Below are 24,596 nucleotides of genomic sequence, written 5' to 3'. Positions count from 1 at the left end.
TAAATGTAGTCAAAATCAAAGGCATTTATTTTTTGAAAGGAAAGGATTACAAATATAACAAAAACTAAATCTCAGGGAATTAGCTATGTTACTTGGGATTAAGGTCAGATGAGGTTATAAAAGTTTCACTTTGGGAATTTAATAGATCACAATAAGAGAACTGGTGACCTTGGGATATACTACTGTCTGTTTTTTCAGGATGTGTGTTTCAACAACATGTGGCACAGTGGATAGAGCACTCGCCTTGGGAGTCAGGGGGATGACCTCCAACACAGGACTTTTACTAGCCGTGTAACCTCGGTCAAGTCACTTAACCCTGATTATCTCACATCCAGGGCCATCCCCAATCATCCTGGTTCATATCTGACCACTGGATAGATGGCTCCAGAGGAGAAAGAAAGACTGGTGACTTAGCATAGCATTCCCTCACCCAAATCAAATTCATGTTCTTGTCATGGCATCACCTCCCTAATGTCATAGTCTTCTTCAAAAATGAAGGACAAATATCATCATTTATGCTATATCCATGAACTACCAATTTGATGGGAAAATGGGAAATGGAAGGAGAAGGAATAATGCCGAAACCCTTGGACTCACTTTAATCCTAATAATATGCATCATTTTCTTTAGACCAATATCATGAAACTGAAATACAATGTCTTTGGCTGCATGATCAACCAATAATTGTGTAAAGTGTTTAATTCTGCCAGTATATCACTGAAACATCTGGAAAAAACATTCACTTCCAGCTATAGGAGGTTCCATATACCTCCTCCAGAAAGATGTAAGAACTAAGGGTGGTTACCATAGGAACCATGTTAGAAGCAATGTGACACATTAGAATTTTACAAATTAAAACAAACAATCATCATCCTATAATCTCAAAGGAGTATAAAGTTTGATTTCTGCACCAATTATTCAAAGCAAGTTTTGTAATTTTCCCAAATATTTTTGGAAATACTGTGTTCCCCTGAACCCTAGTTTGACTTCAGTTCTGATTTCACTGTCAACAAAAAGGAAAGACAAAAATTTATTGAACATAAAAAATGAGACTTTTTAGTTCAAGGACACATACAATTTGTTGGACACTTACCCAGGTGATAGGTGAGGCCTCAGGACTAAGGGCAGGGTATACATCTCTATTTATTAGTCCTAGTTTTACAAATCCATTCAAAGCTTTGGCATATCCCTGAAACAAAAGAAAGTGAATAATGTATGATATGTTTCTCCTTTCAAAGAAAAAAGAAAGCATTATTTGAGGAGATTGCCATCATTCCCACTAAATTTGGCAAATAAAAAATTCAACACTCCATCTTCTGAATGAATCTCCATGTCCATTCTCCAATCTCTTTGCATGTACAAAAGTCTCTTGTTTCAAGAATATATCTTTTCTAATCTTAGTCCCTCAAAATCTTTATTTTTAACTTATTAAGAACAAGCATCTTCTAAGCTAATTTTCTACTTGGGGCGGGAGTTGGGGGTAGGGCAGATATACAACATTTATACAGGTAAGTTCAACAAAATTAGAAGAGAGAGAGAATCACGATAGAAAAAGCTAGGAAAGGCTGCCTATACAGGATAGCTGATTAGTGGAAAGAACCACCACACCTGGGGACCCTATTCCTTTGAATGCTCCTTTGGTCCATCCAATGATCTTGGGGTAGAAAGTGGGCACCACTGACAGTGCCCTTCTCGTCTTGCTTTCTCCTTTTCCCTCAGAAGCTTTGAAATGATATTCAATAACTCCATTCCTTCTGATGAAATGAAGGACCACCAGGTCTTGGTATCTGCCCTGCCTCTCTGTCCTGCTGTCCCCATGAATTGTCATATTAACTAAATAAGGACCCAATCTGAGCCTCACCATTCACTAACAGGTGCAAACTTAGGACATTCAGAATTAGCCATCTTTTCTGCAACTGAACTTTTTTTCTGTGTTGTCTCTACCAATTAGAATGTAGGCTCCTTGAGAGCAGGGATCGTTTCAATTTTCCATTTATTCATTGGTTAGGGTACCTAAGCTGAAGCTCAGAAAGCTAGAATATTTTTGGAGGGTGAGGACAGTTTATTAGTCTCCATGGGGTTGGTGGAAATAAGGAAGAAGTAGAACAGATTATGTAGAGAAAAGAAATGAATTAATAATGAATTAATGAATTAATAAGTTTAAAAAACAGCCAGCAATTTGGTAAGTATATGAAATGAATGAAAGGATACCTTGGATAGAGCACTGGACTTAGAGTCACAAATACTTGAGTTCAAATACTGCCTCAGACACTAGCTAGCTGTATGACTCTGGACAAGTCCTTTAACTTCTATTTGCTTCAGTTTCCTCAACTATAAAATTTCTTTCTCAAACAAATGAGATAGTATTTGTAAAAGTGCTTTCACAGTGTCTAGAATATAACAAGCATTGTCTAATGTTTGTTCCATTCCTTTCTTCCCTTAAAATAAATCTGGAATGCAGAAGAGCAAATTTGCAAAGTGTTCTATTCATATCTGTCACCTCCTCTGGGAAGTCTTCTCTGATTACTTTTCAATGTATATTTTTTCCTTTCTGAAATTATCTTGTATTTATGTTCATTAGAAGTTCTTATCTGAGTGTCTGTGAACTTTTAAAAATATTTTGTAACTATGTCAATATAATTTCATTTCCTTTGTAATTCAATGTATTTTATTTTATGCATTTAAAACCATAATTTTAGAAAAGGTCTGTAAGGGTTCATAACCAAAGGACCATGAAAGAAAAAAAGGGTTGCATCTCCCCTTTGACAATTTTGAGATCATGACTTTTTAATTTTTATCTTTGTAAGCACTGTTTCTCATACTGTTTATTCATAGTAGGTGCTTAACAGAATTTCTGCCAAATTGAATTGATTTGAAAATAGTCACTTTTGTTTTTCCTAGATGTTATTTATGAAGCCAGATCCCAATCCAGCAGCACAAAAAGGAAAAAACATGGTCTTATATTACAGAGAAAATGATGATTCATGTAAGAGGCTTCAAGGAGGTTGTCCTTGTGTTTTGTCTCTGAGCATCCAGGGATTGGGGGGGTCAGGGGAGTAGGGATTGACTATTTGCAAAGAAATGAAATTATTCAGTCTGTGCTAACATGCTGAAAGATGGATCAGAAACCTGCAGTATAGTATTAATTTGTCTGAGAAATGAAATAAAAGACATGAATGGGACAAAAGATAGAATGTGAAGGATATAACCCACCTCCTGATAGGAAAGTAATGTACACAAATTAAATAAGGAGACATGCATTTTGGAGATGACTACCATAGAAATGTATTTTGTTGGGCTATTAATATTTTACAAGGTTTTTTCTTCTTTTTTTAATGGAGAAAGAAAATAAATACTTGTTAACTGAAAAAATTAGGAAAATAACATAAAAGACATTATCAAGGAAATTATATCTGGAAAAGGAGGTGGGTCAGTCAGAAAATGAGCATAGAGACAGCAAATGGATAACCCAACTCTTATTCATTAAATATTAAAATGCAATGCACTGAAATTCAAAAACATTTATTAAATTTTTACCACTATGCTCACTGTTGGGAATACAGAGTTAAAAACTAAGCATATTCTGCCTTCAAGAAATTTACATTTCTACTAGAACCAAAGAAAAGCCTCTAGCATAATCTAAATATTTCATAGAGGATTAGTAGAAAGAAATGGAAAGGAACTACAAAAGGGATGAGGAAAAATGTCAGACACACAGCCTATACCTATAATTTGTTTACTCATGGCAAAAAGATCAGAGATTCAGGATATAATAAGGGACAAGTTGCATGCTATGCCTCAGAAGAATATTGTTCAAAGGTACAGTCAACCTTGTTTCATCAACAAATAGAAACATCAGTCAAAACCTTCAAATTATTGAATAATCTACACAGCTTGTTAAGAGATATTCAACATTCAGATCCTTGGAACTTACAAGCAGTGTGACTTTGGGGAAGTCACCTGATTACCTCTCACCCAGAGCCATCTCCAGTCCTCCTGATCCATATCTGGCCACTGGACTCAGATGGATCTGGAGAATAAAGTAAGGCTAATGACTAAGCAGCACCCCCTCACTCAAATCCAATTCACATGCATGTCATGGCATCACCTCTCTGATGTAATGGTTCTTTTCAATCATGTCCTTCAAAAGAACAAGCACCATCATCATACAATGCTAAAAATGCTGACTGATAGTTTCTTTACTACTTATAAATGTCCATTTTTCCCCAACTTAAAATGTTTATTTTTTTAAATATCCCTTAAAAGGGTTTCTTTTTGTTCTGTTATGTATTAATCTTTGTTGACTCTATTTGAGTTTTTGTAGCAAAGATACAGGAATGGTTTGCCATTTCCTTCTCCAATTCATTTTACAAGTGAGAAAACTGAGGCAAACAGGGTTAAGTGACTTGTCCAAGGTCACACAGCTAGTGTCTGAGACCAGATTTGAATTTACAAGTTTTCTTGACTTCAGCCCAGTGCCCTATTCATTGCACTTTTAAAAGGACTATTTCAATCAACTTTAGAATTCTTTTGGTAAAGAGCAGTAATCAGTTGGTACAGTAGATAGAATGCTGGGCCTGGAGTCAGGAAAACTTATCTTAAGGAACTGCTACATAAGGAAACTACTTCTACCAAAGTTTATTAGCACCTTCCCTATGACTTATTTTCTTAGAGTGACTTAGAGAACTAAGAAGTTAAACAAGTCATAAACAATATGTGCCTTAGGCAAGACTTGAACCCAGGCCTTTTTCTGGCTCATTTTCAAATCCCTAAATCATGTGTAGGTAAAATATATGAATGTATCACCCACAGCAAAATGTATAAAGTTTGCCACAGGTAGAGATTTTTGACAACTAAAACATCATGCTTACCTTGTATCTCAGAGTCCCTCGTAACAAAGTATGAGCAGATGGAATGTCATATATATCAGCATACTTGATACTATCTCTATTGGGGTAGCCTTCCAAATTTAATCCTGGGAAATAATCCATGGAGGTAACATAATCAAGAAAAGATACCCCACCAGTTTCAATCACCTAATGAAAATTGAAAAAATGATAATAATCAGTATTAAAAACCCAAAATTTCATTAAATTTCCCAAGCTACAGTAAAGTCACATTCTTTATTAATAAAAAAAAATTATTTGGGTTTTTATGGGGGTTTTTTGCAAGGCAATGGGGTTAAGTGGCTTGCCTGAGGCCACATAGCTAGGTAATTATTAAATGTCTGAGGCCGGATTTGAACTCAGGTACTCCTGACTCCAGGGCTGGTGCTCTATCCACTGTGCAACTTAACCACCCCAAAACACATTATTTGTAACAGTTTTTAAGTTTTACAAATTATGTTCTTCACAACAATACTGAGTTCTAGATAACCGAATAATAGTATCCATTTTAAAATAAAAAGTCTTAGAGATGTTAAAAATTTGCCAAGATCATATAACTTCAAAGTAACTGAAATAGAATTCAAACTCAAGATTCCCCTGTCTCTAATTGTGGGTTTAAACCATTGTGATATACTCCTTCTCTTACCAGGCTTCTGTCATCACTTCTTACTTTTACCAGATACATAGACATTAATCATTTTAATTGTATTTTGTATTTTTAAATTTATTTATTTTTGAATTTTATAATTTTTCCCCTAATCTCTCTTCCCTCCCCCCACCCCCACACAGAAGGCAATCTGTTAGTCTTTACATTGTTCCCATGCTATACATTAATCTGAATTGAATGTGTTGAGAGAGAAATCATTTCCTTAAGGGAAAAAAATAAAATATAATGGATAGGAAAACTACATAATAAGATAATGGGTTTTTTTTTAAGTTAAAGGTAATAGTCTTTGGTCAAATAGTCTTTTGGTAACTAGTCTTTGAGAAAATGTTCAAACTTCACAATTCTTTCTCTGGATACAAATAGTATTCTCCATCACAGATACTGCAAAATTGTTCCTAATTGTTGCACTGATGTAATGAGCAAGTCCATTAAGATTGATCATCAACCCCATGTTGCAGTTGGGGTGTACAATGTTCTGGTTCTGCTCATCTCACTCAGCATCAGTTCATGCAAATCCTTCCAGGCTTCTTTGAATTCTCATCCCTCTTGATTTCTAATAGAACAATAGTATTCCATAACACATATATACCACAATTTCTTCAGCCATTCCCCAACTGATGGACATTCACTCAATTTCCAATTTTTTTGCCAACACAAACAGAGCTGCTTTGAATATTTTGAAAGTGGTGTTTTCACCCTTTTTCATGATCTCTTCAGGGTATAGACCTAGTAGTGTTATTGCTGGATCAAAGGGTATGCACATATTTGTTGCCCTTTGGGCATAATTTCAAATTGCTCTCCAGAAAGGTTGGATGAGTTCACAGCTCCACCAACAATGTATTAGTGTCCCAGATTTCCCACAACCCTTCCAACATTGATCATTGTCCTTTCTGGTCATATTGGCCAGTCTGAGAGGTGTGGGGTGGTATCTCAGAGATGCTTTAATTTGCATTTCTCTAATAAGTAGTGATTTAGAGCAATTTTTCATATGCCTATGGATCATTTTGATTTCCTCATCTGTAATTTGCCTCCTCATATCCTTTGACAATTTGCCAATTGGGGAATGACGTTTTTATAAATTTGACTCAGTTCCCTATATATATTTTTAGAAATGAGTCCTATGTCAGAAATACTAGTTGCAAAAATTATTTCCCAATTTACTACATTTTTTATCTTGTTTACAGTGGCTTTGTCTGTGCAAAAACCTTTTAATTTAATGTAATCAAAATTGTCTAGTTTGTTTTTAATGATGTTCTCCATCTCTTTATTGGTCATAAACTGCTTCCCTTTCCATAGATCTGACAGGTAAACTATTCCTTGATTTACTAGCTTGGTTATAATATTGTTTTTTATATCTAAATCCTGTATCCATTTTGATGGAGATTTGTGAGATGTTGGTCTAATCCAAGTTTCTGTCATTCTAACTGCCAATTTTCCCAACAGTTTTTATTGAAATGAGAGTTTTTTATCCCAAGAGCTGAACTCTTTGGGTTTATCAAAAAAGCAGATTACTATAATCATTTCCTGCTATGGCACCTAGTCTATTCCACTGATCTATCACTCTATTTCTTAGCCAATATGAGACATTTTTGATGACTGATGCTTTATAATATAATTTTAGATCTGGTAGGGCTAAGCTACCTTCTTCTGCATTTTTTATATTAAATTCCTGATAATTCTTGACATTTCATTTCTCTATATGAATTTACTTATAATTTTTTCTAACTCATTAAAGGTTTTTGGAATTTTGATTAATAGGACACTAAATAAGTAGTTTAATTTAGGTAGAATTGTCATTTTTATATTGGCTCAGTCTATCCAAAAGCAGTTGATACTTGCCCAATTTTTTAAATCTGATTTTATTTGTTAGATAAGTGTTTTGTAGTTGTTTTCAAAGAGTTTCTGAGTCTGTTTTGGCAGATAGACTCCCAAGAATTTTATATTATCTGAAGTTAATTTGAATGAGATTTCTCTTTCTAGCTCTTGCTGCTATATCTTATTGGTCATATATAGAGAAATGCTGAGGATTTATGAGGGTTTATCTTATATCCTGCAACTTTGCTAAAGTTGCTAATTGTTTCTAGTAGTTTTTTTAGATAATATTTAGGATTCTCTAGGTATACCATCAGATCATCTGTAAAGAGTGAGAATTTTGTTTCTTTCTTCCCAATTCTAATTCCTTCAACTTCTTTTTCTTCTCTTATTGCTGAAGCTAACATTTCTAACACAATATTGAATAGTAGTGGTTTCACCCCTGATCTTACTGGGAATGCCTCTAGGTTATCCCCATTGCATACAATGCTTGTTGATGGTTTCAGATAGATACTGTTTATCATTCTAAGGAACAACCCATTTATTCCTAGCTTTCTGGTGTTTTTAGTAGGAATGGGTGTTGTATTTTGTCAAAGGCTTTTTCAGCATCTATTGATATAATCATGATTTCTGATAGGTTTGTTATTGATGTAGTTCATTAAACTAACAGTTTTCCTAATATTGAACCAACCCTACATTCCTGGAATAAATCCTGCTTGGTCATAGTGTATTACGCTAGTGATAACTTGCTGTAATCACTTTGCTAAGATTTTTTTCAAGATTTTTGCATCTACATTCATTAGGGAGATAGGTCTAAAATTTTCTTTCTGTTTTGATTCTTCCTGGTTTAGGTATCAGTACCATGTTGGTGTCATAGAAAGAGTTAGGCACAGTTCCATTCTCACCTATTTTGCCAAAGAGTTTATATAGAATTGTAACCAATTGTTCATTAAATGTTTGATAGAATTCACTTGTGAATCTGTCTAGCCATGGAGATTTTTTTATTAGGGAGATCAATAATGGCTTGTTGAATTTCTTTTTCTGAGACAGGGATATTTAGTGATTTAATTTCCTCTTCATTTAACCTCAGGAACTTATATTTTTGTAAAAATTCCATCCATTTCACTTAGATTATCAAATTTATTAGCATATAGTTGGGCAAAATAATTCTGCATTGGTACTTTAATTTGCTCCTCATTGGTGGTGAGTTCACCTTTTTCATTTATGATACTGGTAATTTGATTTTCTATTTCTTTTAACCAAATTAACCAGAGTTTATCAATTTTATTGGGTTTTTTCATAAAAGCAATTCTTGGTTTTATTAATTCAATTGTTTTCTTGCTTTTGATTTTATTATTTTCTCCTTTAATTTTTAGAATTTCTAATTTTGTATTTAATTGGGGGATTTTAATTTGTTCTTTCTCTAATTTTTTTAGTTGCATGTTTAGTTCATTGATTTCCTCTTTCTCCAATTTATTCATGAAAGAATCTAAAGATATACTATATCCCCTGACAACTTATCTTGGCTGTATCCCATAAGTTTTGGTATATTGTGTCTTTATGGTCATTATTTAGGGTGAAATCATTAATTCTTTCTATAATTTGTTTAATCCACTCATTCTTTAAAATGAGGTTTAAATAATATTAATTAGTTTTAGGTCTATCTTTCCCTGGCCCATTTTTATATGTGATTTTTATTGAATTATGATATGAGAAGGATGTATTCACTATTTCTGCCTTTCTGCATTTGATTATTAGGTTTTTATGCCCTAATATATGGTCAATTTTTGTGTGAGTACCATGTACTTCAGAAAAATAATTGGATACCTTTCTATCCCCATTCAGGTTTTTCCAAAGGTCTATCATGCATAGGTTTTCTAACATTCTATTTACCTCCTTAACTTCCTTCTTGTTTATTTTATGATTAGATTTATCTAAATCTGAGAGTGGGAGGGTGAGGTCTCCAACCAGTAGAGATTTGCTGTCTATGTCTTCCTGTAACTCATTCAGCTTCTCCTCTAAAAATCTGGTTGCTTGCTGTACCACATGGTTCATACATATTTAGTACTGAAATTGTTCATTGTCTTTGGTACCTTTTACGAGGATATAGTTTCATTCTTTATCTTTTTCAATTAGATCTATTTCTGCAGCTGCTTTGTCTGAGATAAGGATTGCTACCCCTGCTTTTTTTTCCACTTCAGCTGAAGCAAATTTGTGCCAACCTTTTACCTTTACTCTGTATGTGTCTCTCTGCTTCAAATGACTTTCTTGTAAGCAACATATTTTAGGATTCTGGTTTTTAATGCAGTCTACTACACACTTATGTTTTATGGGAGAGTTCATCCCATTCACATTCAAAGTTGTAACTACTAACTGTTTATTATCCTCCATGCTATCTTCCCTCTGTTTATATTTTCCTTTTTTCACTTTATCCATATTCTGTATTTTGTTTCTGAATACCACCATTTTCAATGTGTTTGCCCCCTTGTATCCATCCTCCCCTCCCCTTTCCTTCTGTTAATTCCTCTTTTCTTCCCCCCATCCCTTTCCTCTTTTAATACTTAAAAGGTAAGATAAGTTTCTCAACTTAACTAAGATGGGAGTAAGATTCAGACAGTTCTCACCTCCTCCTTTCTTCCTCTCTATTGCAGTAGGTCCTTTGTACCTCTTTATTTAATATGATTTACCCCATTAATTCTCCATCCTCCCATCTCTTTACTGTCACTCATTTTTAAGGATATTTGTTTTTAAATCTTTCTATCAGAGTCATGTATAAGTCATGAGTGTCCATCACTTCTGGCTAAGTATATTCTCTCTAATAGAATTACAATTATTGAGTTATGAGGATTTTTCTCCCAGGTTAGGATATAGCCAGTTTCATCTTATTGGATAGCAGTTTTTTTTTTCTTTACCCCTTTTTTAAACCTTTTCATGTGTCTCTTGAGTCTCCTGTTTGATGTCCAAATTTTTTATTTAGCTCTCATCTTTTCATCAGGAAGAGTTGAAAGTCTCCTATTTTGTTAAAGGACATCTTTTCCCCTGGAAGAAAAGGTTCAATTTTGCTGGATAGTGGATTCTTGGCTGCATTCCAAGCTCCCTTGCTCTTCAGAATATTGAATTCCAGGCCCTTCAATCCCTTAATGCTGATGCAACCAGGTCCTATGTAATCCTTACTGTGGCTCTTTGGTATCTAAATTATTTCTTTCTGGCTGTTGCAGGATTTTCTCTTTTATCTTATAGTTCTTGAATTTGGCACAATATTCCTTGGTGTTTTCATTTTAGGATTCCTTTCCAGATGGATTGATGTATTTTTTTTAGGTTTTTGCAAGGCAAATGGGGTTAAGTGACTTGCCCAACGCCACATAGCTAGGTAATTATCAAGTGTCTGAGACCGGATCTGAACCCAGGCACTCCTGACTCCAGAGCCAGTGCTTTATCCACTTCACCACCTAGCCACCCCCTGCACCACCTAGCTGCCCTCTGCACCACCTAGCCACCCCCAATGTATTCTTTCAATAATTATTTTTGTCTTCTGGTTTCATGATATCAAGGCAGTTTTCCATCACTAAATCCTGTAATATTAATTCCAGGCTTTTTTTTCTCTTCAATGTTTTCAGAAAGCCCAATGATTCTTAGGTTGTCTCTCCTGGTTTTATTCTCAAAAGTCAGTGGTTTTGACAATGAAGTGTTTTTGCATTTTCTTCTATTTTTTCAGCTTTTTGGTTTTGTTTAACACTTTCTTGTTGTCTCATGAAGTCATTAGTTTCCACAGATTCCATTCTCTTTTTTAAGAAAATAATTTTCTTCATTTACAGTTTGAAACTCCTTTTCCAATTGGTCAATTCTATTTTTGAAGGACTTTTCCATTTTTTTCCAATTGCAGCTTTGAGAGAATTATTTTCTTTTTTCAATTTGCCCAACTAAGGATTTGGGAGAATTATTTTCTTTTTGTATTTGTCCAATTGTATTTTCCAAGGATTTGTTTTCTTGTTGCAAGATGTTATTTTTCTCTTGCAAGGTGTTAATTTTCTCTGGAGTTTCTTTTCCTAATTTTTCCAGTTGATTTTTAAATTCCTTTCTGATTTCTTCTAGGAAGTCTTTCTAGACTGGAGACCTATTCATATTCTCCTCCAAAGTTCTGGATCTCTCTGGGTTATGATCTTTGCTTTCAAAGTAGTTGTCCATGGACCCCCTTTTCACTGGCCTTTATTCATTTTCCTAGGTTCTTGTGTTGAGGGAGGGCCTGGCTCAAAGAAGTTAGGTTTTGAAAACCCTAGAGGCTTTGCTCACTGGGTTTAGTAACTCCAAGTGGGCCGGCCAGTAAGGGATGCTGGTTACTTTCTCTGGAGTGTCTATGGCCTTGATTTAAGGCCCTCTCCCTAGTCCTGGAGGGTTGTAGGGGGCAGCAGTACAGTCTGAATTATCCTTGAACAATATGGGCTGTGCCCTGGGGCAAGAATGTTAGTTTTCCCTATTCAGCTGAGGGAGCTCTGCTGCCCATGCCTGGGTCTGGGGGTATGGTATGGGTGTGGGGAGGGGGGGGTTATGGTGTTTGTTCTGAGCAGAGGGCTCCACTGAAAGTATGGAATTAATGGTCCTGAGCCCAGTGTATTGATGTCCAGCTGTACTCTGCAACTCTGTACTGGAACTCATCCTCCAGCCCCACTGAGCCTCCCCAGACCTCTCCTCTCAAGGCCAAAGACTCCACAGCCTTGGAACCCTGTTCCCATAGTCTAAGCCTTCTGACTGATCTTAGGCTCTCACCCTGCCCCACTGGCTCTCTACTCTCTGTCCTGGCTCATCCACAATCTCCAGAGACAGACCTTTTTGGTAGATGTTCTTCTCCTACCTTCTCTTTCTGGGTTTTGTCTATTGAATTTCTGCTAAGAGTTTTCTTTCACATTATTTCTTAGGGGAAACCAGAAGACCTTAGCACAGTGCCCATCTTCTCTCCATTATCTTGGATGGAAGTTGACATTAATCATTTTAAATCCTACTGGAAAGTTGAGCTTTACAACTTTATCATGATAAGACCATAAACTGAGGGCTCAAAAGGATACTGAGTGGGTTATACAGTCCAATCTCCTTATTTTCTAGATGAAGAAAATAGTCTTATCTTGCCCCAAACCACTGAGATAATAAATGGAAGGAATGAAAGAAGGATTTCTATCTTCTATTTCCAGAATTAGTGCTCTTTCCATTGAATTTTCCATTAATTGTAATTATAATTTTAAACAATAACTAAAACAAGAGATTGTAATTAATTTCCAAAGTAATTAATTGCAAACACTTTTCAACAACAAAACCAATTAATCTTTCACATAAAAGTGATTAAATTATAGACAGACATCAATGTATAGGTAGGTCTAACAATTTATCTGTTAAGCACCTTCTCTGGGATCCCTTTCATTGTCTTTGTTTATCTAGCAACCTTTGTTTGTCTATACTGTTGTCTGTTTGTATAATTATAATACTTGTATATGTTGAACTTCTAGTTCATTCTAACATTTCATGGCATTGACATAATTGCCAATTATTCAGGCATTCCCCAATTGTCAGACACTTAAATTTTCACCCACATTTTCAAAATGCCAGAATCAATCACTCCTATCAAATATTTAATGAAAATTTACAAAATGTAAGGCACTAAGCTAGAGAGGGGTTGCTATCTGCATAAGTTGCTCCCAAATTCAACACTAATCCTTTGAATATTCCTTAATATTCATGACTAAAGATCCTCCCAAAATGTCATAATAGACTGAATGATAAAACTTTCACAGAACAGCTAGAGGACCTGAAAGTCAACAGGTAGCTAATAAACTCAATCAATTGATTGCTTGACCTCTTTAACAGTATTGATTCACCTCTCCATTAAGAAGATATTTAGCAGGTTGTAATATGTTCATTAAGACTCCAACTGGACTCCAGCTGAATTTGTATCTCAGAGGATTGTCCGAATTCTCTGGGGCTGGCAAGCCACCGCAAAAGGAAACATAAGATTCAATCTGTAAGTGAATTTACAAAGGTCACATTATCAGCAGGTTGAGGAAAATAATTCATTGCAGAAACAATTCCAATTGTACCAAAATGAAAGAAGCTACTGAGGTTGCTTCTTGTGCATTCAAAAATACCAATCTTAGGTCAATTCACACTCAATTTGACTTATTATCATGGATTAAAAAGAAAGGCATTTTTGGATATGAAAGCAAAAAAAGTTTTTATAACTAAATTCATAGTGAACTTTCAATACAGCTTATGAAATTCTATAATGCATTGCATCTTTACAAACACATCATGTTCTTGAAAACTGATTAGTCATCTTTAAACGCAATACTTGACTGACAGCTCTGACCAAAAATAATATAATTATTATTTGCCCAGAAGAAACAAGAAGACATTTGGCGGACCAAGAAGCTGGTCACATTCAACAACATCCATTTTTCTTATGTAGATCAAACATTGGCTCACTTCCCTGTAAACAACTATCAGAATTATTTCATTGCCCTAAAATATTGTTGGAGCATACTCCATAAATGGCTCATTGCCTGGGATCTGGTCATCTTGGAATGCTAGAAGAAAAAGCATCCTAGCATCCTAGCCTCCAAGTTGAAAGGGAATTTAAAAGCTAATATAGGGCAGCTAGGTGTTTCAGTGGATTAGAGCACTGACCCTGGAGTCAGGAGGACTTGAGTTCAAAACCAAACTCAGACAATAATTACCTAGCTGTGTGACCCTGGGCAAGTCATTTAACCCCCATTGCCTTGCAAAAAAAAGGCTTTAAAAAAATCTGCCCATTTTATAGATGGAAAAGATAACATGAAGGTAATACAGGGCATATGTGTTGAGCCTTTGTCCTTTGTCTTAAACCTTGCATCCTTTCTACTGTACCACTTCCTTTCATCTTTTTGTTTTAATAGAAGTATAAACATTAAGTTATCCTTAGAGTCTAACAATAGATTCCAAAAATTCATCTAAATGATCCATCACCATGTTAACCTATAATGAAGATGAAGAGAAGTCATAAAGACCACCTCCAGTATCCTAAAAACAATCAACTGACTACTGTATCTGGAGACCGTTGGGCAAAGAATTGTTCAAATGGATCATCTATTCTACTTCTCTAATTTTATAGATAATTTAGGATAATATAGAAAATTGAAGAATGATTTTACCAAGTTTCAATTAAAGCTAGATCTGAAAAACTAGATTGAGCATCCAGATCTAATGATTCTTAATTCAGTGCTCTTTCTACTCTACTCCTGATTCCTAAAAAAGACATCCTATTCACTTCTCTCCATTCACTCCACTGCCACAAGTTTATTCTTTTTTTATTTCCATATAGCTTCATTTTAAATATTTTAAAATTAAATGAAATAAATCCCAGAGATCTCTTCTGGGAATAGTATCAGTTTAGTTTCATTAGACATACCTACCCCAGACCACTGTGCATGAGAATCTATTCTCATAAAATCTATCTAACATGATATTTTTATAGAAAAGCATATCATCACCGTGGGGTAGTTTTTACATGGAAAAAAAACAGATCAGTTAAGATTTTCCTAAAAATAAGTATTGGAAGTTTAAAGTGATCTTACCGTGGCTCCTACTTCTTTAGCTTTATCAATTGTTTCCATGGCCAACATATGGTCAAGACCAGGATCCAATCCCAATTCTCCAATTAATGTGATTCCAGCTTCATCCACGCTAAAAGAAAAGTGGGTCATAAAATGAAAATATTTCAGTGGGGTCACAGGCTTTAGTGAATACTTAGGAAACTTACCTTTTCTCTAGTTCCTTGATGGCTGGTGTAATATAGCTGGCAGTGACCATATTCACTTTGCTGGCAATACATGCTTTGGCCACAGTGGGATGTAATACATATGGTAGCAAGCTTCAGGAGAAAAAGGAGGGGGGAAAAAACCTGATTATGAGATTGCAACAACTCTTGCTTAGAAACCAACATTCTCCCTATTACAAGTATACCTTGTTCATGTAATGCATAGATTCACAAAATGCTATGAATAAAAATGATTTACCAAATATTCATGTTTTAAGTAAATAGAGAGTGGATGCTTTAAAAAAAAATTTTGGAACTATGAAAATCACTCTGCCATTTTACCAAAAACTTAGTTTTCTAAATTCAGTTATCTATAGGTGACTTTTACTAAATACAGACTTTGTACTTCCTTTAGAGATATGATTCTAATATTGTCGCCATGCTCTAAGGTTTTTATTTGCCTTCAGACAAGTTCCATGGGTCAGTATGCAATTTCTCTCTCCTTTAGTACTCAATAATTGAAACTTTATTAAATGTCTAATATGGGCAAGCTAACTTCTGGAATACAAAGACAAAAAACTGAACCATCCTTGAAGATAATGCTGAGATATGATATGCACAAAGATCAGTAAATACCAAGTAATCTAGCAGTTAGGCAGTTAGGTAAAATGGTAAATAAGAGTGCTCAAAAGAAGTGGGTTCAAATCCTTCCTCAGACACATACTCATATGGCAAATTATTTAACCTCACTCAGACTCAGTTTATTCATCTGTAAAGTGAGGATAACATACCCTAAATCATAGGGTTGATGTTGGAACTGAATGAAGTAATAACATCTGTAAAGCACTTATTGATTTCCAGGGAAGAAAGTTAACTAGTGAGGATCAGGAAAGGAGTGGAGGAGTGAAGCCTGAAGTATTATCTTAACTTCTAAGAAACAATGACAAGAAAAAGTACTGAACCAACCAAGAGCAACTAAAGAAGGAATTATGATTACATATACTGGGAACTGACATCCATCCAGTTTGTCAGGAATAGAGAATGTAAGGATGAGAGCAATATAACAGACTGAAAATAAAGTCTTATCTCAGAGTTTTAACTGACAGAATGAGGATTGAATTTTGAATTTTAATGTAGGGTTATATATAACCTAGAGTACTGAATCATGCTTTAAATACACAAAGTGAGACAACAGACAACTACTGAAAATTGAATATCAATGTGGCAGCTATATATATAGGAAGGATCCTCAACATCCTCAAATAGTTTCAGCCTATTGGCAGTGAGGGCAGTGGTACAATGGTTAAAGTGTCCAGCCTGGAGTCAGGAATATTGATCTTATTGAGTTCAAATCTGACCTCAGACATTTACTAGGTGCATGACTCTGGGTAAGTCACTTGACTATGTTGCCTCAATTTCCTCATCTGTAAAATGAGAAGGAAATGACAAACCATTTTAGTATCTTTGCCAAAAAAAAAAAACTCCAAGTTGGGTCACCAAGAGTCAGGCATGTCTGAAAATGACTGAACTGCAGCAGCATTAGCAGATGGCTCCTCACATGACTCCATTATACTCAAAGTCTTATTTCTAAGCCAGAAATGAGCACAGTTAACCCTCTACAATTCTTACTAATTAGGAGGAATGTACATAAAAGCAACATGATATATTGGAGAGAAGGTCAGGTGGAGACTCAAAATGCCAGATTCTCATCTTAGCAATGGGAATCTGTACAAATCATGTACCTAAGTTGTAAAATAAGTAGGACTGGACTCAATTATCTCTGCTATCTGATGTGTTCTGACTCCTTACCTCTCCCTCTTAGAATTTCTGACTTTCTTCAAGATTCATCTCAGAAACTACTTTCTATAGAAAACCTTTCATCATGACTTAAGTTGTTAGTGCCTTCTCCTCTAAAATGACTTCCACTTTGCATATGTCTTGTATATCCCTATTTATGTACATATTGTCTACCCCCATTAAAATGCAAGCTCCTTGAGGACAAGGTGTTTCTTTTGCCTTTCCATCATATCTTCTAAATTCAATACAGTGCCTGACTGATAAATACTTGTTAATGGGTTAATGTTCCTTTCAGCCACTCATTCCATAATTTTGAGTATATTAAGTAATCAATAGAAACCTAGAAATAATAATTTATAAATTATAGTATTCTAAAAACCCTTACAATATCCTGAAAGTTTGAGATTTTCAAATCCACCTCTACTGTATCTCCATCCAAACTGTATAAGGAGAATAGGAAAACAAGTTGTTCAGTTTATTTCTTTGTAGATACTAACCTGATCACAAGGTCCTGTTTCTTTACCAAGCTGGCCAATCTCTCCTCTTGCTGACCAATGTTCAAAACAATGGGGTTAATGTTGTATTTCTTGGCCAAATGCTCAAGCTGATTCTTCATATCTGAGCCTATTTGATGAACAAAATATTTCAAGATATTTCTTTTGATTAGTTGTCTTCCCCTCCTAGCAAGTCAAAGAATAAAGTTCATTGTGACTTCTCAAAAAAGTTTTTGAAAAAAGTTCTAGGAATTCACACACACACACACACACACACACACACACACTCTACAAATAAGGAATTGCTAAAAGTAAAAATGAAGGGTTATTTACCCACTGTTATTTCAATGCTGGCATCTCTAGAAAGGTATTCTAGTAGTGGCTCAGACACATAGCCAGTTCCAAGTAGCAAAACTTTTTTCTTTTTTTCCATTGAAAGCAACTGAGCACGTTCCCTACAAATGAAATGAAAACTTGTTAAACTCAGAAGAGAATATTTTCTTTAAAAGTGTAGTGATATAAGAGACAGAGTTTCTAGGTTATTAATAATCAATTTTTAATTAAGCTAGTTAATAATCAATAAATTGATAGTCAGTAGTTTCTCTCAGTTACCAAAAACCCCAAAGAAGAAATTCTTTAAATCAAATGTGTAGAAACAGCTAGGTGGAGCAGTAGATAGAGCAGAAACCCTGGAGTCTGGAGGACCTGAGTTCAAATTCGACCTTGGACACCTAGCTGAGTGACCTTGGGTCACTTAACCCCATTGCCTTAGATAAATAAATAAATAAATTTAAATCAGATGTGTATCTTCTGACAGACACTCTCTAACAAGTGAAAATCAACCTTGATTGGTAGATATTTAATGAAGAGGTAGATTAAAAAATCTGCTGAAAAGGTAATTTGATCTTGAGATTCAGCAATCTCCAGAAATCTGGGGCAAAGGAAGCCATTTCCATTCAAACCTCTCTGATTAGAACTTTAATGAATTTTTACCTTAAATTCTAATAGATTAAGAACTAGGAGATATGTTCTGGGGTAGGTGGGGTGGAGGGGGAGGTGGGAGGCAGTCTAGCTGAGGCTGGTTTTTGTTTACAGAATAGACAAAAGCTAGGGTCCCTTAGCAGGTAAAAGGCTTGAAACTGGGGAAAGATTATTTTACTGTTATGCTCTTCTAAAACTAATCTTTTCAGGAATTGGGTCTTCATAGAAATAGAAGGAAAAGGACGGAACATAAATTAATAATGTTAATTAATACAATCATATAATTTTAATTTCTCTCAGAAGTTTTCAGTAAATTTGGTCAAAATAAGAGCTTATTTCCTTAGGCAATCATTTGGTTTCTTGTCTATTGACTATCTGAAATAGGTAGTTGGTGAAGTGGATAGGTCTGAATTTGTATTCTTGACTTTTTACAAGTTGTACAGTTGGACAAGTCACTTAACTGCTCTTGGCCTTATTTTGTTCACCTGTAAAATGAGGATGACAATAATAGCAGTCAGCTCACAAGGTTGCCATGAAATTGAATGATATAAATGGTAGAGGAGTCATTTACATCAAATCCTGTTTTAAGTCACTTAACTGTTGTGAGATAAGAAACTATTACTGCAAAGGCAGAAGCTGAACTTTTTTGTTGGCTCCTAATTCTGAATCTGCATTTTGCTGAAAGAGTAGGACTTCTTTGTAGCCCTCTTTATTATCTTAACTAAATGATGAAATCAAATGCCCTCTTTTCTGGCATTTACCCAGAGTTCTCTGCTTTCTAAGAAGTCACAACAGAAGGCAGATGAAGATTGACACAATATCCAGGACAATGCAGTTTTTAAGTCTTTCAAAATAGGCTTTGTCTTTAAAATCTATCTATACCTATTAGAAATTTGACATATGGCCACAACTCTTGGGTTCACACATAGTGCCTGTGTGAATTTATTTTTTGGCAAGTCAATGGGGTTAAGTTACTCCCCCAAAGTCACACAGTGAGGTAATTAGTAAGTGGCTGAGGCTGGATTTGAGCTCAGGTCCACCTGACTCCAGGGCTGGTGCTCTATCCACTGAACTACCTAGCTGCCCCAGTATGAATTCTTTGAATAACCTTTTGCTTATCAAAGGAAAACCCACAGATCAAGTTAATAGGTAATTAAATACTAGCCAACTCTCCCATTTCTAGTGCTTCAGAATACCATTAGTCCTTAAATGGCACTTTATACATATCAAGACATTTTATCTTCATAATAACCCTGCAAGATAGGTATCTTATTGTTATCTCCAATTTACTGATGAGGAAATGGAACTAGAGGGAGAAGTGATTTGCTCTGGATCACACAATAGTCCAGAACTCTGCCTACCAAATATACCCCTTAGCTAACTATAGAAAACTCTAGGTTCAAGTAGAGTTATCCCTTCCAAATTTCGGGGGGGGGGGGTTTATATAGAAAAATATATATAAATTTTTTTTTAAATCAGAGAAGAAATTTGAATTTCTTCCTTCTATGGGATATTTGCAGTACCTTTTTTTTTTAATTTGAGTTGATATTACAGCACTATACACACATTTCATTCATTTCTAAGTTTTTAAACTTTTTGTATATTGTCTGCTGGCTTTCAACATGTTGTCTGCAGCTTCTACAAAACTCTATAAAGATTCCTATTAAATTTCTTATGCTAGGGGCGGCTAGGTGGCGTAGTGGATAAAGCTATGGCCCTGGAGTCAGGAGTACATAGATTCAAATCCAGCCTCAGACACTTAATAATTACCTAGCTGTGTGGCCTTGGGCAAGCCACTTAACCCTGTTTGCCTTGCAAAAACCTAAAAAAAAAATTTCTTATGCTAACCTGCTTGAAACCATGTTGCAGAAGCCATAACTATATAATAGATGTTTTTTTGTCCTTCATTCTCAAAGAGGGCCATGACAAGCATATGAATTGAATTTAAATGAGGGGGTGCTATGCTAAGTCACCAGTCTCACTTTCTCCTCCAGGGTCATCTGGATCCAGTGGTCAGATATGAGTCAGGACGACTGGAGATAGTCCTGGATGTGAGGCAATTAGGATTAAGACACAGCTAGCAAGTGTTAGCTGTCTGAGCCTGGATTCGAACTCCTATCCTCTGGACTCCAAGGTCAGTGCTCTAGCCACTGTGCCACCTAACTGTCCTGGATAACTATATAACTCTCTAGTAAGAGAGCTACCAACAATATCATCATAGGAACACAGATTTAGTTTAATAAGGTAGCCACCTAATACTTTGAAGATTTTCCCCCGCATAAAAATAGAAATATCCACAATTTTCAAGTTGAGACTTCAGCATTAGAAATATTTTAAACATCAAAATGCAATTTCAAGTAAAGATTGTTCTATTACTAGTTCTTGCTATCTATTAAGTATGTCTTTCAGAATTTATTCCATAGACTAATATCAAGATTCTGTCACATAAAGAAGATGGAAAAATGTTAACAATCAAAGCCAAGAAGACTTGTTTCAGTATAAATGTTTATGCCTAGGACATGCTGCTTCAAAAAAATCTGACCACATTAAATAAGATTAGATTAGAAGGCATTACAATCAGAGATGGTGAGCATAGCTCATAGAAGAGAATACTATGTAGTGGGAATTTTTGTTCCCCTGATCTTGGTGAAAGAACAGCATGAACCCACAAATATCACACAAATAACATGCCTTATTATGTAACACCAAGTGTCAGGTCATCACAATGGTAATAATATTCAGTGATAATAACAAGTTATAATTATATAGTGGTAATAACATCCACTGATGATAACAACTAATGTTTTATATATGTTTATATACATATATATGAATATGTGCATGTGTATACATATATACATATAAGTGCATTTGATTTTCATAAAAGCCCCATTAAATAAAACAAATATTATTACTACTACAACTGTGATGATAATAGCTAATATATAGCACTTACTTTGTCCAGGAACTACTGTTAATCACTCTATAATTAAATATTATTATTATCCCCATACCTGTAGATGAGGAAACTGACTCAGCCATAGTCATACAACTAGTCTATCTCAGGACATAATTGAATTCAGATCTTTCTGATTTCAGGCCCAGGACTCTATCCTCCATACTTCCTAGCAGTGGATACAGCTTATACAAGTTTAATGATTGCATTTAACACAGATTAAGCATCTTGGATGAAGGTCATACAGCTGGAGTCATAATGGTTCAGCCAGACTTCAAGACCCAAGACTGGGTCTGATATCAGGCTACAATCAAGATGATAATTATTTCAGGTAGAGCTCTTTTTATTGCACTTCATAGATATTGCATTTTTCACAGATTGAAGCCTTGGGCAATATTGCATTAAGCAAGTCTATCGGTGCCATTTTCCCAACAGTATGTGGGAAGTTTTTTTTTCAATATTATTGTATATATTATAGTGATCTATGATCAGTAATATTTGATGTTATTATTGTAATTGTTCAGAACCATACTTATGGTTAAGATGGTGAACTTAATTGCTAAATTGTGTGTTCTGATTTCTCCTCTCCTGACTTTCCCTCTCCTCCAGTCTTTCTATTCTTTGACAGACATCCATTTTGAAACAAGGGCAGTTAATAAATCTGCAACAGCCTCTACATGTTCAAATAAAAGGAAGGGTGAGTTAATATGATGAACTCCATTATGCTCATATTTTAAGAAATGACCACAACCACCCCCAACCTTCAGCAGCCACTACCTTGATCATTCAGCAGCCATCAATGTCACATCAAGGTTAAGACCCTCTACCAGCAAAAAAAAAAAAGTATGCAACTCACTGAAGGCACAGTCAATAGTTAGCATTTTAGCAGTAACATCTTTCTTAATAAAGGCATGTACTTAGACATAAAGTTATTTGCACACTTCATAGACTTCAATATAGCGTGTGAACATAAGTTATGTGCATGTGACTTGTTTATTGAGATATTCACTTTATTGTGGTAGTCTGGAACCAAACTCACAGGAACACCAATCTAAGCTATAGTCTGTACTAGATTTTATAACCCAGCCTTGTAAAGAGTCCATTCACATAGGCAGAGAAGAAAACTAGTTTTAGCATGTCTATCTCCTGAGAGCATGGTGCTTTAGATTAAACCATTTGTGGTTAAAAACTAAGTTAATAAAGATAACCATGGGAATAGAACCTACTTAAAAAACCAAATCATTGTACCAACAAAAAAAATCCTTTTTTAAAAATTAATCTTAATAGTTTTGAATCCTAACATTGGCACTGAGGAAATGTGACTATTATGCAAGTTCCTTTCTAACAGAAGAGGTCTTATTCAGAATTTGCCATCAATGGAATTGACCACAATCCTGAATAAAAACAATATTGCTGTGTAGCCATAGTCTTTGCTTCTAACTAGGAGTTCCATTCTGAATGGGTTCTGGAAGAGCCCCAAGGCCAAGGCTGCACTATCCTACTTGGCTTCCTCCCCTGGTCCCCTACTGTACTGGAACCTATCCATGGCCTGGCCATGGGTGAGCTACCATCGCTGAAGGAGATCTTTTTCCTTCCCTCTTTGACCCAGTGGCTTCACTTGGCCCAGAATTTGGATGAGGCAGCATCTACCCCTTCTACTAAGAGAGAGAGCTGCAAGGTCCTCTTGTATCCTGCCATTGCTTCCTAGGATCCTCCAGACTTCTCCTCTGCTCTATATTCTGTCGGTCATATGTATGCATGAACAAGAACTAATTACTCAGCTAAATGGGACAGCAGATAGTGTTGGGCTTGGAATCAGGAAGATCTCAGTTCTAAACCCCACCTCAGAAACCCTGGGTAAATCCTCTGTTTGTTCTACCTCAGCTTCCTTATATGTAAAATGGGGCCTAATGATATCTCCTACCTCCCAGAGTTGTTGTGAGGAACAATTAAGTTATAATTGTAAGGTTTTTAACACCTGTCACATAATAAGTGGCATATTAATTAGCTACTACTATTATTATTACCTATTTATAATTTTAACTTAAAAGATCAATGGACCTGGGCATCTGCCCCACCACTAACTACTGGGCATTTCTATCTACCCTGAAGCTGAACTTTCTATTATGTGTGGTTTCCTTCAAATAGAAGATAGGGATTCTATTTTTCTTTCTATGTTCCCAGCATTAGACATAGTTTTTGGTAAACAGTAAGTGCTTAACAAATGCCTTTTCATTCATTCATTCACTCATTCATTTATCCATTCACACCAGCACTAATTATTCATTACTATTAGTAATAATGACTTAAGAGTTTTCAATAATAGAAATGATAATTGCAATAATAATAAACTTATATTTATATGGCACTTTAAGGTTTTACAAATGTTAAATCACCAAGTCCTTACAACAACCCTGTGAGATAGGTGTTATTATTCTTTCCTTTTTACAGATGAATTGACAGGGAAATGGGTTAACTGAACTTGCCCAGGGTCACATAGTAATTATATTGCTAAGACAGGATTTGAATGTAGGTCTTCTTGACTCCAAGTATTCCCTTGCACTCTATCCCCTGCACTGTCTAGGTGAGAAATATTTCAGACACCACATTTAAAGTGATACATGCATGTCTATGCATATAAATGTGTCTGAATATATTTACATGATGTGTATTGTACAAATGAACAAAGCACACATGTATATACATGAACATTTATGTACATACATTTTATATAGATGGCAATACAAGCATGTGCTGTTCATGCATGTGTGTATGTACTGCACAGCACACACATGCTGTTTCTACAAACATGCATGCATCTATTTTGTGATCCATAGTACATGCATGGATATATATATATAATGCATTTAAGGATACACTGTATGTATATATGAGTATCTCTTTGTGTGCACACATATGCAAATATATGTGTATATGTGTCCAAATGATGTCTTATAAGCATTGCATAATGTAAGGTGATATTCACATACACACACACAGCACACCTGCATGCAAGTGTATCTATTCAATGCATATAGGAATATTTTTCACATGTATCTGCAAATAAAAACATATACATGCATATGAACACATGTGTGTATCTCTTCACATAGATGTATTTTGGTACCCACAAGTGCACATGTGTATTGTATGTAGGTATATGTATTTAATGCATATGTGTTTGCATGTGTCTCTGTGAATATATATGCACACATAGGTGCGCATA

The 24,596-nt window shown here is 35.2% G+C and overlaps 1 protein-coding gene across 2 annotated transcripts in view; it reads right to left on the bottom strand.

Annotated features, from left to right (window-relative positions):
- The window catches only part of AASS (aminoadipate-semialdehyde synthase), an 82,976-nt gene that overhangs the window by 8,585 nt on the left and 49,795 nt on the right, over positions 1-24,596 (bottom strand). For both annotated transcript variants that reach the window (XM_074193811.1, XM_074193812.1), the window contains exons 14-20: positions 17,767-17,888; positions 17,437-17,563; positions 15,146-15,256; positions 14,961-15,069; positions 13,230-13,370; positions 4,872-5,036; positions 1,094-1,189 (exon numbers count right to left, since the gene is read on the bottom strand). In XM_074193811.1, coding sequence (XP_074049912.1) covers positions 1,094-1,189; positions 4,872-5,036; positions 13,230-13,370; positions 14,961-15,069; positions 15,146-15,256; positions 17,437-17,563; positions 17,767-17,888 — 871 coding nt within the window. The remainder of the gene's footprint in view (positions 1-1,093; positions 1,190-4,871; positions 5,037-13,229; positions 13,371-14,960; positions 15,070-15,145; positions 15,257-17,436; positions 17,564-17,766; positions 17,889-24,596) is intronic.

This window comes from Macrotis lagotis, chromosome 7 (genome assembly GCF_037893015.1).
Source record: "Macrotis lagotis isolate mMagLag1 chromosome 7, bilby.v1.9.chrom.fasta, whole genome shotgun sequence".
In the NCBI taxonomy this organism is placed as follows: Eukaryota; Metazoa; Chordata; class Mammalia; order Peramelemorphia; family Peramelidae; genus Macrotis; species Macrotis lagotis.
Note: the sequence above shows the minus strand (reverse complement) of the source record. Positions and strands in the feature narration are given on the sequence as shown.